At 43.1% G+C, this 16083-nt stretch overlaps 1 protein-coding gene across 1 annotated transcript in view; it reads right to left on the bottom strand.

Moving 5' to 3' along the window:
- The window catches only part of FOXO4 (forkhead box O4), a 95405-nt gene that overhangs the window by 28553 nt on the left and 50769 nt on the right, over nucleotides 1-16083 (bottom strand). The window contains exon 2 of the mRNA XM_029607236.1: nucleotides 11263-12472. Coding sequence (XP_029463096.1) covers nucleotides 11282-12472 — 1191 coding nt within the window. The 3' untranslated portion in view covers nucleotides 11263-11281. The remainder of the gene's footprint in view (nucleotides 1-11262; nucleotides 12473-16083) is intronic.

A 16083-nucleotide genomic window follows, 5' to 3' on the forward strand; every position in this document is an offset into this window, starting at 1 on the left:
AAGCGTCTCATGGTTCGGTGAGGCTCTGTCCCCGGGGGGAGCTCTCCCTCTTCTAGGGGCTCAGCTTCCTCTTCAGAGATGTCTGTGTTCCCATAGGTGGGGCTTTTGGGTAGCGGAAGCCTGTGCCTGGGTCTTGAAGGGCCTGGGGCCTGAGGGTCCTCCGGCGGAGCATGTGGCTGACCAGCTGGAGATTCAGTTTGCATTTGAACAAAGGTGTGAATCCCCTTAAAGAACTCCACCACCCATGAGATCGACGCTGGATCCAAGCTGAGGGGCACTGGTTCCCTGGGGGTCCCCGTATGTGGGGAGGTCCCACTGGGATCTGCTAGGTCCGGGGTACTCCCTGAGGAGTTAGTACTCGGCGGCCCTGGGTGGGACTGGCCCGGAACTGGATCTCCCAGGGCCTCCTCACACTGCGTGCACAGGGCGGCCTCCTCACTTTGTGCGGCTCTGATGTGGCATGCTGTGCAGAGGCCTTGAGCCTTTATCCCTGTTTCTGGTGGTGCCATGGCTGTCGGCGCTTAAACTCTTATGCACTCCAGTGCGCTTAAGATAAGAGTGTGAGTTGTGCGCGCAGCTGTGCGTCCAGCCGTAGATATGCGCGTGCAACTTATGCGCACAAGTGCTTTGTGCGCCTAGCTCGGTTTTGTGCGCTCGGGGCGAACGGCGCGGCGAATAGGGCCAAGATGGCGATGGCGAGCACGCGGGCAATATGGCGACCCCCTCGGAGGGTCTCCACGTGGGTAGACCCTTGGAAATAGCCTGGGCCTGGCCTGCTAGGGCGGATCAACCCGGTGGCACTGGTCCCGGCCGGTGACCCGTGCTCTTCCTCGATCCTCGGAGACCGGATTCAAGCAGAAGATTTCTACCTTCTTACCTTGTCTTCGGCGCTTCCCGGTTTTGTCCCGGGCGGTCTCCGGCTGCGGGGGGAGAGGGCAAATACCTTCACCGCCGCGCTCGAGGGTGCACCCGCTGCCTCTCAGCCGCGCCTGAGGATCGGGGGCTAGGTCCTTGCTGCGATTCGGCCACCGGACCAAGGCTTACCTCAGAGGGACCACGGAAATCACCTCGGGAATCTCAACTGGGGGAGGGACCCGAGGGTATCACCGCAGGAGAGCGGGGCTCGTCTTCAGGGAGGTTTCTTCTTTACAATTTGGTTTTCTTCTTTGAATTTGGTTCTAATGCTGTGAGAGCGTGTAGATAGTCCCTAACTGCAATGGAGACTGAAAATACTGAAGAGCTGCACTTCCTGCAGGGGTATATGTACTAGGGGCTGACGTCAGATTGAAATCTGATCCGTCTCCAACTGCTAGCAGGAGTACACTACACGCTAGGAAAGTTTTTATTATTAGGTTTTGCGCCTTTGTGGCAAGTTTCTACTCAAGCTTGTTCTTGGCCTGTCTTATTAATGTTTTATATCTAATTTGCCAGTGCTTATGTTCTTTCCCATTCTTTTCATTTGGATCTGCTTACTATTTTTTTTGAAAAAAAGACCTTTTGGCTTTATTTGCCTTTCTCCTCACTATTTAACCATGCTGGTAGTCACCTGGTCTTCTTTAGACCTTTGTTGTGTATAACATACATTTTACCTGGGCTTCCAAGATGATTTTTCTTTCTTTTTTTAAACAAACCCCCACATCTTGTGCAAACCGGTACCCCTCACAACTGCTCTAGTTTTTTCTAATTTCTCATTTTATCATAATCTCTTTTTAAAGTTAAATGTTATTGTTGTAGTTTACTTAATATCCTTTTCCTCCAGCTTGATACTGCTTGGCAGAGAAACACAAAGAAGTAATTTAGATAAATTTAGTCAATTTTTAAATTGGGAATACTAAGTAAATTTCAGGGGGAGCTTGACTAGTAATACCATAGTAAATCCTTCAGGTAATTATTTTTAGTTGGTCTGATCTTTAATAGCTAAGGCAACAGGATTCTTTAAGGCATACACACTTAAAGATACAAAAACACATTTTGTAATCTAAAAGGGAGTTATGGAAAACTGTGTATAACTGAATCTATTAGTGATCTTAGACAAGTGCAATATTAACCATAACCAAAATTATACGAGAGAGCTGGTCTATTAGAGATCATAGGTAAACAGAATAAGATCATAGGACAGGATAAATTACTAGTCATCAGTTGGAGAAAGTACTGCTTTGTACCAAGAAGGGAAGGGTTAGCAAATGATTTAAGTCATTTTGTGTCATCTGCAAATAGAACAAATTAAGTACATTTCTTGTGAGATTGCTTAGCAGCATCATAGTTGATCTTTGTGGTAATAATTTCTAATTACTCTGGTTTACTTTTACATCCTCAGTAGAGAAAAAGGCATGGACTTTGGTAGGTCTCTCATTTCTTTCAACTGATACCAGAAGCTCCACATATGTCACAAAAGCTTTGTTAGAAATCATCAGAAACGTGTGCCCACAATATCATCATCAGCTTCAACTTCCACCAACGAGGGCTTTTCAACAAGTTAAATTGCAAATCAGGTCATTCTCTAGAACTATTCCTAAATTATGGAATGATCTTCCTTTGTCCATCAGGGAAGAGAATAATTTAACGCAGTTTCTCCACAAGTTGAAGACCTGGTTGATGATTTTTGAGTCAAACTATGAGACTGCACCATGGAGCCACTCTGTATCACTCCAGAATTAGAAAAGGTACTAAGAAAAATAACCAAAATGATAAAGGAGATGCAACAGTTCCCCTATGAAGAAAGGCTAAAGAGGTTAGGAGACAGCTGAGGGGAGATATGATAAAGATCTATAAAATAATAAGTAGAACAGAATGAGTATTTTTTTTTTATACTCCTATAACAGAAAACTGTGCTAAGCGGTGAACAGTAAATTAAATGTCAATACATTAAAGAAAAAGGAAAAAAATAAACGTCAAGAAAAAGCCTGTCGAAAATAATAGGCCTTCAACTGATTTCTAAAGATCTATAAACAGAAAGGGTCCTTAATTCCATTGGTCACTCATTCCATCACATAGAAGCAGAAACAACAAAAGCTCTAGAGCGAATATAGTCTGAAGATGATAGCTTTTTACAGTAGGAACAAGTAAACCTGTATCAGCAGATCTTAAGGACCGTGAATGAATATACCATATTAATTTATTAGACAATGCAATAGGACAGAAGTATAAAGGGCCTTATGTATGAGAGTCATAAGTTTAAACTGAATCCTGTACTCAACAGGAAGCTAATGAAGTTGACACAATGCAGGGAAATATGTTCCCCGATAGAATGGGAAGTAATAAGGTGAGCAGCAGCATTTTGTTATAATTGAAGGGAAGCTAGCCTATACTTTGGCAAGCTCAAATATAGCGAATTGCAATAGTCTAGTGTGGTCAAGATAAATGCTTGCACTGCTATTCTTAAATCAGGAGCAAGAAGCAAATATTTCAGAGGACGAAGAAGTCTGAGCTTAAAAATGCTGTCTTTCTAATGGCTCACAATTGAAGTTTTAAGCCAAAAGCATAGTCAAGCAGAAAACCAAGACCCCTAACTAGAGGCGTGAAAATAAAAAGTGTCCGTTCAATAATAATTTTTGGCAATGGGACCCGACCTGGGTTTCTGACCAGCCAGTTGCAGTATCACGAGGTCAGGAAAAAACTCACGGAAACGCCGCCTGTAGAACAGCAGAGGAGCTGAGAGAGAGCATAGCCTGGACTTTACCTTCGCTCCGGCAACCATCTTAGCCGTGAAAACCGGAGCGGGGAGACGGGACCAGGGAAGAACAGGTGGATCCCCGAAACAGCCCTGATACCGGTGCGAGCTCCTAAAGTGCAGCACCCCCCATTAGGCACAACATTAAAAACTATCCCCCTGGCCTGACCGCCGTGTTTAGCGAGGGCTGCATGAGTCTGAAGCTTCGTCCGGACAGAGAGGTAATTTATTATAACTTTTCTTAAATCTCACGCCCGATTGGGAATCTCAAAGCGGATCTGGAGGCAGCGCATTAGGGGAGAAACAACTGCCCACAAACGAATTGAGGAAGCGCATTTCAGACAGATCCAGATTATTCTTTGTCTATAGACTTGATGTGATGACACTTTCTCACTTCCCAGCACGCACCCAAGGTACATTTGAATCTTTACAGGGAAATCACTATGCATTTACAGCGATGTTTTCTCTTCTAATTGATAATGGTTAGGATAATCTCGCTTAATGTTAAAGGCCTAAACTCTCACAGAAAGTTTTTCCTCCTCCGAAAAGAGCTGTTACATCAAAAAGCAGATATTGCATTCATTCAAGAAACCCATCTGAAGCGCAAACATGAGCAGTTGTTACAGTTCCGAGAATTCCCACATGTATTCCTGGCCACTCGAGGGCCAGAAGCTAAATATTCAGGAACAGGGATTTTGATATCAAAACATTTGGTATTCCGGCATGTATCCCATTTGGCTGACCCGCACGGGAGGTATCTTATTTTAAATATCCAGATTGGTTCGAAGAAGATCACACTAGTGACGGTTTATGCCCCTACCAGAGATTCAGGGCCCTTTTGGAAAGAATTACATGGGACACTAGCATTACATGCGGATGGACCAATCATATTAGGAGGAGATCTAAATGTCTCGATTCGACCTGACATAGATACATCTAAGCCACACTCTCAGCCCTCTGGGACTGGAAGAAAGGCAGTGCGAAACCTTATTTCCGACTGGAATCTGGTTGACATATGGCGGAGCCGATGTCCCAAGTCTAGATCATACACTTTCTATTCTGCACCCCACGAAAGTTATTCACGCATAGATTATTTTTTGGTTGATAAGCTAATGGGAAACCAGGTTATGGGGGCAGATATAGACGCTATCACTTGGTCTGACCATGCCCCTATAACACTTGAGGTAGATCTGGACGATAGAGACATGGGCAGTCTGTTCTGGAAGCTGAATGAATCCCTATTACAAGCCACAGGTTTTGTTCAAATGCTGAATGATCAGATGCAGGATTACTTCTGCCTGAATTCAGGAGGGGAGGTATCACCTACCACCCTCTGGGAGTGCTCTAAGGCAGTGGCAAGAGGGATTTTGATCTCTAGGGCAACTGCATGCAAACGGCAGGAACAGGGGGAGCGTTTAGCTTTACTGGGCAAAATTTCAGCCTTATCCCAGGTACATATGAAAACTCATTCTAAGCACTGCTACCAGAAGTTGCTCGCCCTTAAAGATGAATTAGCACAACTTGATAATAAACCTATACTCCATGCTTTGGACTCTCTAAGACAGAAATACTATGAGGGTGGGAACAAGGCAGGCCGTTTTTTAGCATGTCAACTTCGGGTGCGGGCCTCCCAAAATAATATTTCCAAAATTAAAAATTCAGCAGGTGAGATCCTCACTGCTTCGGCGGGAATACGCAGCATCTTTGCAGAGTTTTTTCAGAACCTATACAAGTCTGAGGGCTCCATATATCAGACTGACATAAATGCATATTTGCATGATTTAGAAATGCCTAGCTTGACACCCGAGCAACGTCAGAGCCTGGATGCTCCGATCCTGCCCACTGAGATCGAGATGGTGATTAAATCCCTGAAATCTGGTAAAGCTCCTGGATTAGATGGGCTCTCTGGGATGTATTATAAAAAATGTGCATCCATAGTGGCAGAACCCCTAGCCCAGTATTTTAATAACCTCAGGGAGGGCAAAGGCATAGGGCCCCACAATAATACAGCCAGCATTACTGTGACTCTAAAGCCTGGTAGAGACCCGGCACAATGCGGCTCTTATAGACCCATCTCGCTTATCAATGTGGATCTTAAAATCCTGGCTCGGGTCTTAGCTCTTCGGCTAAACAATTTTCTTTCGCAGCTCATCCACACTGATCAGGTAGGGTTTATCCCGCAGCGCAAGGCGGCGGATAACATCAGGAAGGTCATTGATCTCATATGGTGGGCTCGGAAAACGCAGACCCCTGCGGTATTATTATCCCTAGATACAGAAAAGGCCTTTGATCTAGTGCATTGGCCCTTTCTGTTTTCCACTTTAAGACATATGGCTTTTGGGCCCTTCTTTTTGCAATGGCTACAACAGCTGTATGATAAACCCACGGCCAGGGTCAAAGTGAATAGCGGATACAGTCCTGCCTTTCCCATCGGAAGGGGCACCAGAAAAGGGTGCCCATTTTCCCCCCTGTTATTTGCCTTATATCTGGAACCACTAGTGACCCGGATCCGTAAAGCCAAAGATATATATGGGATCCGGTTGGGGTCTGAAGAGTACAAGGCATCTCTGTTTGCCGATGATATCCTCTTTAACATTAACAAAGCCGACCTCGTCACTGGAGGGTGTAACCCGCGAGCTACAGCAATTTAGCAAAGTGGCAGGCCTTAAGGTGAATCTCTCTAAGTCTGAGTTACTCAATGTGACTCTGAACCCGGAAGAAGTGCAAAATATACGTAGCAGGTTTCCGTATAAATGGGCGACGTCCCATATAAAGTATCTGGGGGTTTATTTAACAGCTAGATTAACTGACCTTTATAAATTAAACTATGCCCCACTACTAAATAGTGTTACTACGGATATGAGCCGATGGAATAGGTGCACTTTCTCATGGTTGGGAAGAATAGCTATTACTAAAATGACAATACTGCCTAAATTTCTTTATTTGTTTTCTGCTCTACCAGTGGAGATCTCTTCTCGTCTGATCCGCCGCTGGCAAAAAAGGATTTTTGACTTAATTTGGCGCAGGCATCCTCCACGTCTAGCGTGTCAGGTTTTATATCTCCCGAAGTCGCAGGGGGGATTGGGAGTTCCTAACCTCTTATGGTACTATAGGGCAGCCCAGCTGCGAGCTTTAATTGATATCCATCGTAATATGGAAATTAAACAATGGGTGACTATTGAACAAGCAATTTTAGGCCCAATGGCCATACGGGCCATATTTTGGCAGCCTCAAAACACCTGGCGGACAATCAAGGACATAGCATGGTCCTTACAGGTCACTTTGAATATTTGGAAGCAGAGCAGCAGGCAAGTAGTTGGAGCCTATAAATATTTCTATCAAACCTCTCTCCTTTACAACAGACACATCTCCCAGTTGACAGTTTGGAGGAGTGCGGGTATTACCACAGTTGGTCATATGATGTCCCAAGGGTCGATCTTATCAATGCAGGGTCTAATGGATATCTCCCTCTTTAGCTCGAAGGATTTCCTGGCATATGCTCAAGTAGTCCACTTCATTCAGACTATACAACGAGCTAAAGAGTTACGACCAAGTCGCTCGCTGTTTGAGGCATTGGTGCAATATAGTGACAGAATGAAGGGACCTATTTCTAAAACATATCATGCTCTCTTTCCAGATAAGCAGGAAATAAGCGCATTTGCGAGACAGTGGGCAATGGATCTGGGGGAGCAATTGAGTCCTCAATCATGGGAGACCATACTATATTTTGCCAGGAAATGTTCAATTTCAGCTGGCCTACGTGAAAACTGTTATAAGATGATATACAGATGGTATCTCACCCCAGATAAAATTCATAGGATATATCAGACTGTTTCGGACTCCTGTTGGCGCAACTGTGGAAGTAGAGGTACTTACTTCCATATATGGTGGACTTGCCCGAAAATCCAAACCTTTTGGGAACTCCTTTTTACTTGGTTGAGTGATCTGTTTCAGGTGCCCATTCAGGCTTCTGCCATTATGGCCTTGCTGCATGTATTCCCAGATGCTCTGCATAAATCCCAGCAGCGCTTCTGTTCTCATACTTTTATAGCTGCTCGTACTTTGATCTTGGAAACCGTTTGTGGAATATATTTCTCAAATGTAAATTGTTATTGGGTTAAGAGATCAGTTGCTCTTTGCCAACTTGGGTGGGAGTGTACCTTTACCTCCTGTATTTTAATGTGCCTTCAGTGATATGTTTTCTTTCTAAAAACTATGTAAGGGATATGAGAGTATTCTGGTATGTAAATGAGAAATCATTACTAGACATTAATCCTTATGGATTCTGTAGCAGAGAGATTTCGGCTCCACTGCACTGATGAGGGTGGGGATGGGGGAGGGAGGGGGGATTTGGGGATATATTCTGTATTCATATTGTTATTGTAATAGCACTGTTATGTCAAAAGTTTAATAAAATTATTAATTTCAAAAAAAAAAAAGAAAATGCAGGCTGGTTAGAATGATCTCTTTGCTGAGCAAATTAATGAAATCGCCAATAAAACCAAAGATGGTGAATTTTCTAAAATCCAATGGATTTACAAGATCTAAAGCTGAACATTTTACCAGGAGTAGATCTTGTCAGAGGAGTCAGATTAATTTTCTTAATCACAGAGCTGGAACAAAGGAAAGCACTAGATTTATTTATTTAAGGTTTGTTGTTTGTTTTTTTTTTAATACCGATAACCGTTTGCATATCATATCAGTTTACATAGAACTGTAAGATAAAGAACATTTACATGGAACGGAGGGTAACGTAAGCTAAGGTAAAAACAAATGGTTAACATATGTGTTTAAAAGTTTGGAAGGAGTAATAAAACATTAACAGATTAGAACTAGGTATGACTAGAGTAGTTATTATTCCACAGGTATAACTAGAATAGAGTGTTATCCCATAGTGGGATACAAATAATATTTTCATGCGAGATGAAATGAGGGCTAGGCTAAGGGGACCAGGGGGGGGGGGGGGGGGGGGGTATACATAGTGCATTAGGTGAAAGTCTGTCTGAAGAGCCATGTTTTTAATTTTTTTTTTTTTAATTTCTGAGTACATGGCTCCATGCGGAGGTCAAGCGGCATTGGGTTCCAGTTTGTGGGGCCTGCTATCGATAGGGCTTGATCTCTTGTAGAGGAAAGGTGGGTGAGTTTAGGGGACGGTATGTGGAGAGATCCTTTATAGGCAGATCTGGTGGGCCTGTTGGATGAGTGGAAATGAATTGAGTCGTTGAGCAATTGAAAGTCTTGGTTGTGTATGAGGGAGAGGATTTTGTAGAGAACTCTGCAGGATATGGGAGCCAAGGAAGGTCTCTTAGGATGGGTATAATGTGGTCATTCTTACGTGTATTTGTGAGGATTCTGGCAGCAGCATTCTGAAGCATTTGGAGGGGTTTGATGGAAATGTAGAGTACTTGAATTTCAGTAAGACCTTTGACATGGTTACACATAGGAGACTTAGAAATAAACTGAATGCTCTTGGAATGAACCCTAGAGTGAGTGACTGGGTTAAAACTAGTTGACGGGAGGCAAAAAAGGGTAGTGGTAAATGGGGCTCACTGAGGAGGGGGGCATTACTAGTGGTGTGCCTCAGGGATCAGTCCTTTGACTCATTCTTTTCAACATTTTCATCAGCAATATTATGGAAGGATTGTTGGGAAAGGTTTGTCATTTTTCCAATGATAAAATCTGCAACAGGGTAGGAGCACCAGGTAGTGTGGAAAATATGAGGCGGGATCTAGCAAAGCTTGAGGAATGGTTTAGGGTCTGGCAGCTAAGATTTAATGTTAAAAAATGCAGAGTTATGCATTTAAGTTGCAAAATCACAAGAGAGAGGTACAGTACTGGTGGTGAAATTCTTTTAAGCACTAAAGAAGAGCGGGAAGGTGTTCATATCTGATGATCTTAAGGTGGCCAAACAGATGGATAAAGCAATGGAAAAAGCCAAAAAGCTGCTTGGCTATATAGGAAGAGGAATGGTTAGCAGAAAAAGGGAGGTAATATTGCCCCTGAATAAGTCCCTGGTGAGACCTTATTTGGAATATTGTGTACAATTTTGGAGACCGCACCTTCACAAAATGATATAAACTGGCTGGAATGTGTCCAGAGGGTGACAACTAAAATGGTCAATGGTCTTCATTCTAAAGAATATGGGGACAGACTTAACGATCTAAACATGTAAACTCTAGAGGAAAGGCAAGATTAGGGGAGATACGATAGCAACATTTAAATACTTCCAAGGTTTCCATGTACAGGAGGTGGGTATAATGTTTGGCCAGCTGTGGAAAGACCCCGTGACCAGCTGCACTCACTCTGCATGCTGCCAAGCTCCGATGCAACAAGAATGCTGCCATCCTCTCTCTGCCTCTGTTGCCCCTATGTGCACATGCACGCCGGCTTATGAAGGCCCTTCAGCAGGAAAGCCTTCCTGTGGCACCTCAAGATGATGTCACGCAGCGGGGAAGTTATACCCCCACCATGGTCCTCTCAATGCCTCAGCGACAGGTCTCCTGCCTTGCCAGCAGTATGTTGCCTTGACATGTTCCTGCTTCCAGCCATACCTCGTCCAGCTTGTCCTGACTCGTCCAGTCTCTCCAGCCTTGCCTTACCATCCATCTTGCTAAGGGCTCAGCCTATGGAGAATGGGGTTGGTACAGGTGAAGCTTCAGTTCTTTCCTGGCCCAGGGCACATTCGCTGTCAGTGTAGGCCTAGTGGGTTCGCCTACTAGGTTGTGCCGACCATGCCACAACACAAGGGTCCACTCTCCTGACAGAGGGCCTCTTTCAAAGGAAAGGAGACTCTAGAATAAGAGGTCATGTGATGGGGTTGAAAGGGGGTAGACTGAAGAGTAAACTTAGGAAATATTTATTTACAGAGAGGGTACTGGATGCATGGATAGTCCCCCCCAGAGGAGATGGTGGAGATAAACACAGTATATGAATTCAAGAAAGCATGAAATATATACAGGGGATCTCTAACGGAACAATGGGAATTTTAAAGCTAAATTAGTGGGGTGGATGAGCAGACTAGATGAATCATCGGTCTTTGCTACCATCATGTTTCTATGTCAATCTGACTGCATTATGACAACTATTGCCAAGCAGCACTACCATCTTTACCCATGGCATCAAGTGGGATCCTGCAATTTTGTAGGATCTGCCAGAACCAGGTGTTCAGGTCTGAATGAAGCTGGCCAGTAGTGGAGGCAAACGCAGGAGGAAGTGCTGCTCTTCTGCCAGTTGGAGAGAAGAGGCAGAGGATCACATGGACAGCATGAAAGAGGGAACATATGGGAAATGGGGGTGGGTGGTATATGCCCAAACAAGGATCATGCAGGAGTGCAGAAGGTCAAAAAGAAAAAAAATGTACTATTGAGGTTAGGAAAAATTATCATACTAGGAGCAGACGTGAAAGATTGGATCAGGCAGGGTTGAGAGATTGGGAGGGGAAGGAGGAGTTGCACTATTTCATAAGTTGTAATTTGTAAGGAAAATACAATATTATGAAATTTTATTCTGTGTGGCACAGGGATTAGGCAAATTTTAAAGTGTACCATGAAACCAACAATACTGAGAAAAATTGCTTTAAGAAATGCACCTACCTTTCTGATGCTCCTGAAGTTAGCTAGGAACCCAGCTATGGGTGGAGGCCTGCGAACTGCCAGGATAGCTTGGACTTGGACTGGGCATTAGAGGATCAAGGTTAAAATCCAGTCCCTCCTCATCCATGAGGTCACTGTGGATGATATAATCCACATCACATTCCAGGTTCTCCATGAACATATCTACATCCAAGTCTGTGGGCAGTTTGTCATGGTTCATGCCAACAAATGGTGCCATGGCAGCAGAAGGCAGAGGATGCTGAGGACCTAGCTGGACCACTGAATTAGCAGAGGCTGGAGCTTTCAGCGTTGTCAAAGCAGTCGTGCTTTGAGAAGATGCCAAAAGGGTGAGAGTGGATGGCAAAGCACCAGTACCAATAGAAGTAGGCTGCAGTTCCAGGGGTTTCCCTAACAGGCTGAGTTTGTTTTGAGCAGCCTGTCCACCAAGAATCAGCATATTTTGGTTATTTATCCGGCTACCAGTCTGAGTCAGGATGGGATCTACCTGGGTCATCATTACATCACTAGGAGGTGGAGAATTGGAAGTTAAGAGTGCTTCCAGAGTCCGAGGCCCTGTGAAATGATTGGCCGAGCTCTGCAAAGAGATATCCACTGGGTTGAACAAAGAGTTGCCAAATGAAGAAGTCTGACTGGATGTGCTTTGAGGCTGTAGAGAGAAGCTGGAACTCTGCTGGATCAGGCTGCCAGTCACCGACTGCATGGAAGAACCAGAAGAGAGAAGGTTTAACCCATCAATGAGCTCCAATTCCTCTGTCACCGTTGGAGGAACACTGTTGGACGGGTTTGAGTACACCAATGGAGAGTGAATATCTTCATCCTGGACATCCTCGTGTTCAGGCCGTATGCTTATAGTACTTGCATTGGAGCTGGTCCTGGTCCGGAAAGAAATCCACATATCAGAGTCCTCATTGCTCCTTGATGAAGGGCTCCCAGGCCACTTAGGGAACTGGGAGTCAGGGCTGTCAGCGGGAGTGTCTGCTGCAGCTTGGAGCGATACCTTTTTCTTGGATGCTTTCCCTCGTACTTTGTTCAGTTTGCTGGTGTTATCCATGGAAGCAGCTCTCCTCCTGGGGGCTTTCCCACTCTTACCACCTTCAGGGTTCAGCATCCACCAGGAACTTTTCCCTGTTGCTTCATTATGGACTTTGATAAACTTATTGTGCAGGGACAGATTATGACGTATTGAGTTCTGGAAGAAAGTAAAGGCAAATCAGAAAAATGTGCAATAGGCTCTCATTCCTTTCTCCTCACCCCAAAGCTAATTGTCTCCCCAAGGCTCACAACCCCACATATTCATTTCTTTCCCACCCACAGAGGCACGGGACCTAATGCTGATGTCACACCTCAAGAACAGCATTTGCATTTTAATTTGACTGAATTTCAGAGCAGAGCAAGGACAATACATTCTGCTTCAGCCTCAAATTAAATTATCTTAACTGAAGTACTGATACCGTACACGGTCAATCTTGCTCCCAGCCTCTAATCAAAGTCATCATCCCTTCCACCTCCCAAAGCAGATGGGTTCTACTCATAAGATAAGTGGAAAGGTACAGGAAGAGTCCTTGATGGTGGCATCAACCTGCATGATAGGCATATTGGTGCCTGCACTGCAATTTCTGTCACTATCATTTGTGCCAGAAAAAAAAAGTGTCACTCTTTACCCACACCTTCTAAAAAAAAAAAAAAAAAAAACCACCAACAACGCAACCCCACAGAGTAGGTAATTTTCAACTATATTAAACTAGGTAACATGAAACCCACCCTCCTCAAATGCAGATAAAATCCGCATGGGTTCCATAACATATGAATATTTAGCCACATTATAAAAGGCAATCTTGTTGGGGGGGGGGGGGGGGGGGGGGAGTAAAAACAGCACACATCTAGGTGAATTTTAGTTCTACGCAACTTATTTTACCCTGTAGATTTATTTATTTATTTTTAGTTTTTTTTATACCGATTTTCCTGCATAAAATGCATATCAAACCGGTTTACAATGAAACAGAATAAGCAGGAAGTAAAATTCCTTAGTCTAATACATTTAAACGCCAATAATGAAATAATTTTAAACAAAGCAAAAAGCTAAATAACATTAATAAAAGTTAAATTATTAACATAAACATAAATATAATTATATTAGAAGGAGCACAAAGGTTAGCACGAAGGGGAGCACAAAGGGGAAAACCCCTTCGTCGCGCGACACCTTTTATTTTAAGGGGATTTTCTGTAGAGCTTGCACTGATCAGACTTGTAAAAATAGCCAAAGCTATTGAAATGCTAAAATTTAAGCTAAGGATAGCCAGTATGTTAAAGATGAGCATTAGTTTTTTATGAATAGTTTATGCATATGTATATTATGAATGTTTATTTTGTAAACCCATCCTGTACATTGGATGTCAAAGCGGCAAAATATAAAACTGTTTTAAGTTTTTTTTCTGCCAGACTTCCATTTATGACATTGAGAGAGTAGGAAGCACTGAGCACTTGCTTCCTGGGAGCCAGCGACACAATATAACATTAATTGGTAAACCCTCATGTTCAGCTACAAATATTATACATTTATTTTTTCCCTACACAGCACAGGCTAATTATTGCACCTTTAAGGCCTAAGGAAACACATCCAAAACAGATCGGTATACATAAGTACAAAAGAAAATGCCATACTGGGTCAGACCAAGGGTCCATCAAGCCCAGCATCCTGTTTCCAACAGTGGCCAATCCAGACTACAAATACCTGGCAAGTACCCAAACATTAAGTAGATCCCATGTTACTGATGCTAGTAATAGCAGTGGCTATTTTCTAAGTCAACTTGTTTAATAGCAGGTAATGGACTTCTCCTCCAAGAACTTATCCAAAACTTTTTTAAACCCAGCTACACTGCACTAAACACATCCTCTGGCAATAAATTCCAGAGTTTAATTGTGCGTTGAGTGAAAAAGATCTTTCTCCAATTAGTTTTAAATGTGCTACTTGCTAACTTCATGGAGTGCCCCCTAGTCTTTCTACTACCCGAAAGAGTAAATAACCGATTCACATCTACCTCTCATGATTTTAAACATCTCTATCATATCCCCCCTCAGCCGTCTCTTCTCCAAGCTGAAGAGTCCTAACCTCTTTAGTCTTTCCTCATAGGGGAGCTGTTCTATTCCCCTTATTTTGGTAGCCCTTCTCTGTACCTTCTCCATCGCAATTGTATCTTTTTTGAAATGCGGCGACCAGAATTGTACACAGTATTCAAGGAGCGGTCTCACCATGGAGCGATACAGGGGCAATATGATATTTTCCGTTTTATTCACCATTCCCTTTCTAATAATTCCCAACATTCGGTTTGCTTTTTTGACTGCCGCAGCACACTGAACCGACGATTTCAAATGTGTTATCCACTATGACGCCTAGATCTCTTTCTTGGGTTGTAGCACCTAATATGGAACCCAACATTGTGTAATCATAACATGGGTTATTTTTCCCTATATGCATCACCTTGCACTTATCCACATTAAATTTCATCTGCCATTTGGATGTCCAATTTTCCAGTCTCACAAGGTCTTCCTGCAATTTATCACAATCTGCTTGTGATTTAATTACTCTGAATAATTTTGTGTCATCTGCAAATTTGATTATCTCACTCGTCGTATTTCTTTCCAGATGATTTATAAATATATTGCAAAGTAAGGGTCCCAATACAGATCCCTGAGGCACTCCACTGTCCACTCCCTTCCACTGAGAAAATTGTCCATTTAATCCTACTCTCTGTTTCCTGTCTTTTAGCCAGTTTTCAATCCACGAAAGGACATCGCCACCTATCCAATGACTTTTTACTTTTCCTAGAAGCCTCTCATGAGGAACCTTGTCAAACACCTTCTGAAAATCCAAGTATACTACATCTACTGGTTCACCTTTATCCACATGTTTATTAACTCCTTCAAAAACGTGAAGCAGATTTGTGAGGCAAGACTTGCCTTGGGTAAGGCCATGCTGACTTTGTTCCATTAAACCATGTCTTTCTATACGTTCTGTGATTTTGATGTTTAGAACACTTTCCCCTATTTGACCTGGCACTGAAGTCAGGCTAACCGGTCTGTAGTTTCCCGGATCGCCCCTGGAGCCCTTTTTAAATATGGGGGTTACATTAGCTATCCTCCAGTCTTCAGGTACAATGAATGATTTTAATGATAGGTTACAAATTTTTACTAATAGGTCTGAAATTTCATTTTTTAGTTCCTTCAGAACCCTGGGGTGTATACCATCTGGTCCAGGTGATTTACTACTCTTCAGTTTGTCAATCAGGTCTACCACATCTTCTAGGTTCACCGTGATTTGATTCAGTCCATCTGAATCATTACCCATGAAAACCTTCTCCATTACGGGTACCTCCCCAACATCCTCTTCTGTAAACACCAAAGCAAATAAATCATTTAATCTTTCCGCGATGACCTTATCTTCTCCAAGTGCCCCTTTAACCCCTCGATCATCTAATGGTCCAACTGACTCCCTCACAGGCTTTCTGCTTCGGATATATTTTAAAAAGTTTTTACTGTGAGTTTTTCAAATTCTCTCTTAGCCTGTCTTATCAATGTCTTACATTTAACTTGCCAACGTTTATGCTTTATCCTATTTTCTTCTGTTGGATCCTTCTTCCAATTTTTGAATGAAGATCTTTTGGCTAAAATAGCTTCTTTCACCTCCCCTTTTAACCATGCCGGTAATCGTTTTGCCTTCTTTCCACCTTTCTTAAATGTGTGGAATACATCTGGACTGTGCTTCTAGAATGGTTTGTTTTTTTTTTTAATTTATTTTTTTTA

The sequence above is a fragment of the Rhinatrema bivittatum genome, chromosome 6 (genome assembly GCF_901001135.1).
Source record: "Rhinatrema bivittatum chromosome 6, aRhiBiv1.1, whole genome shotgun sequence".
Lineage (NCBI taxonomy): Eukaryota > Metazoa > Chordata > Amphibia > Gymnophiona > Rhinatrematidae > Rhinatrema > Rhinatrema bivittatum.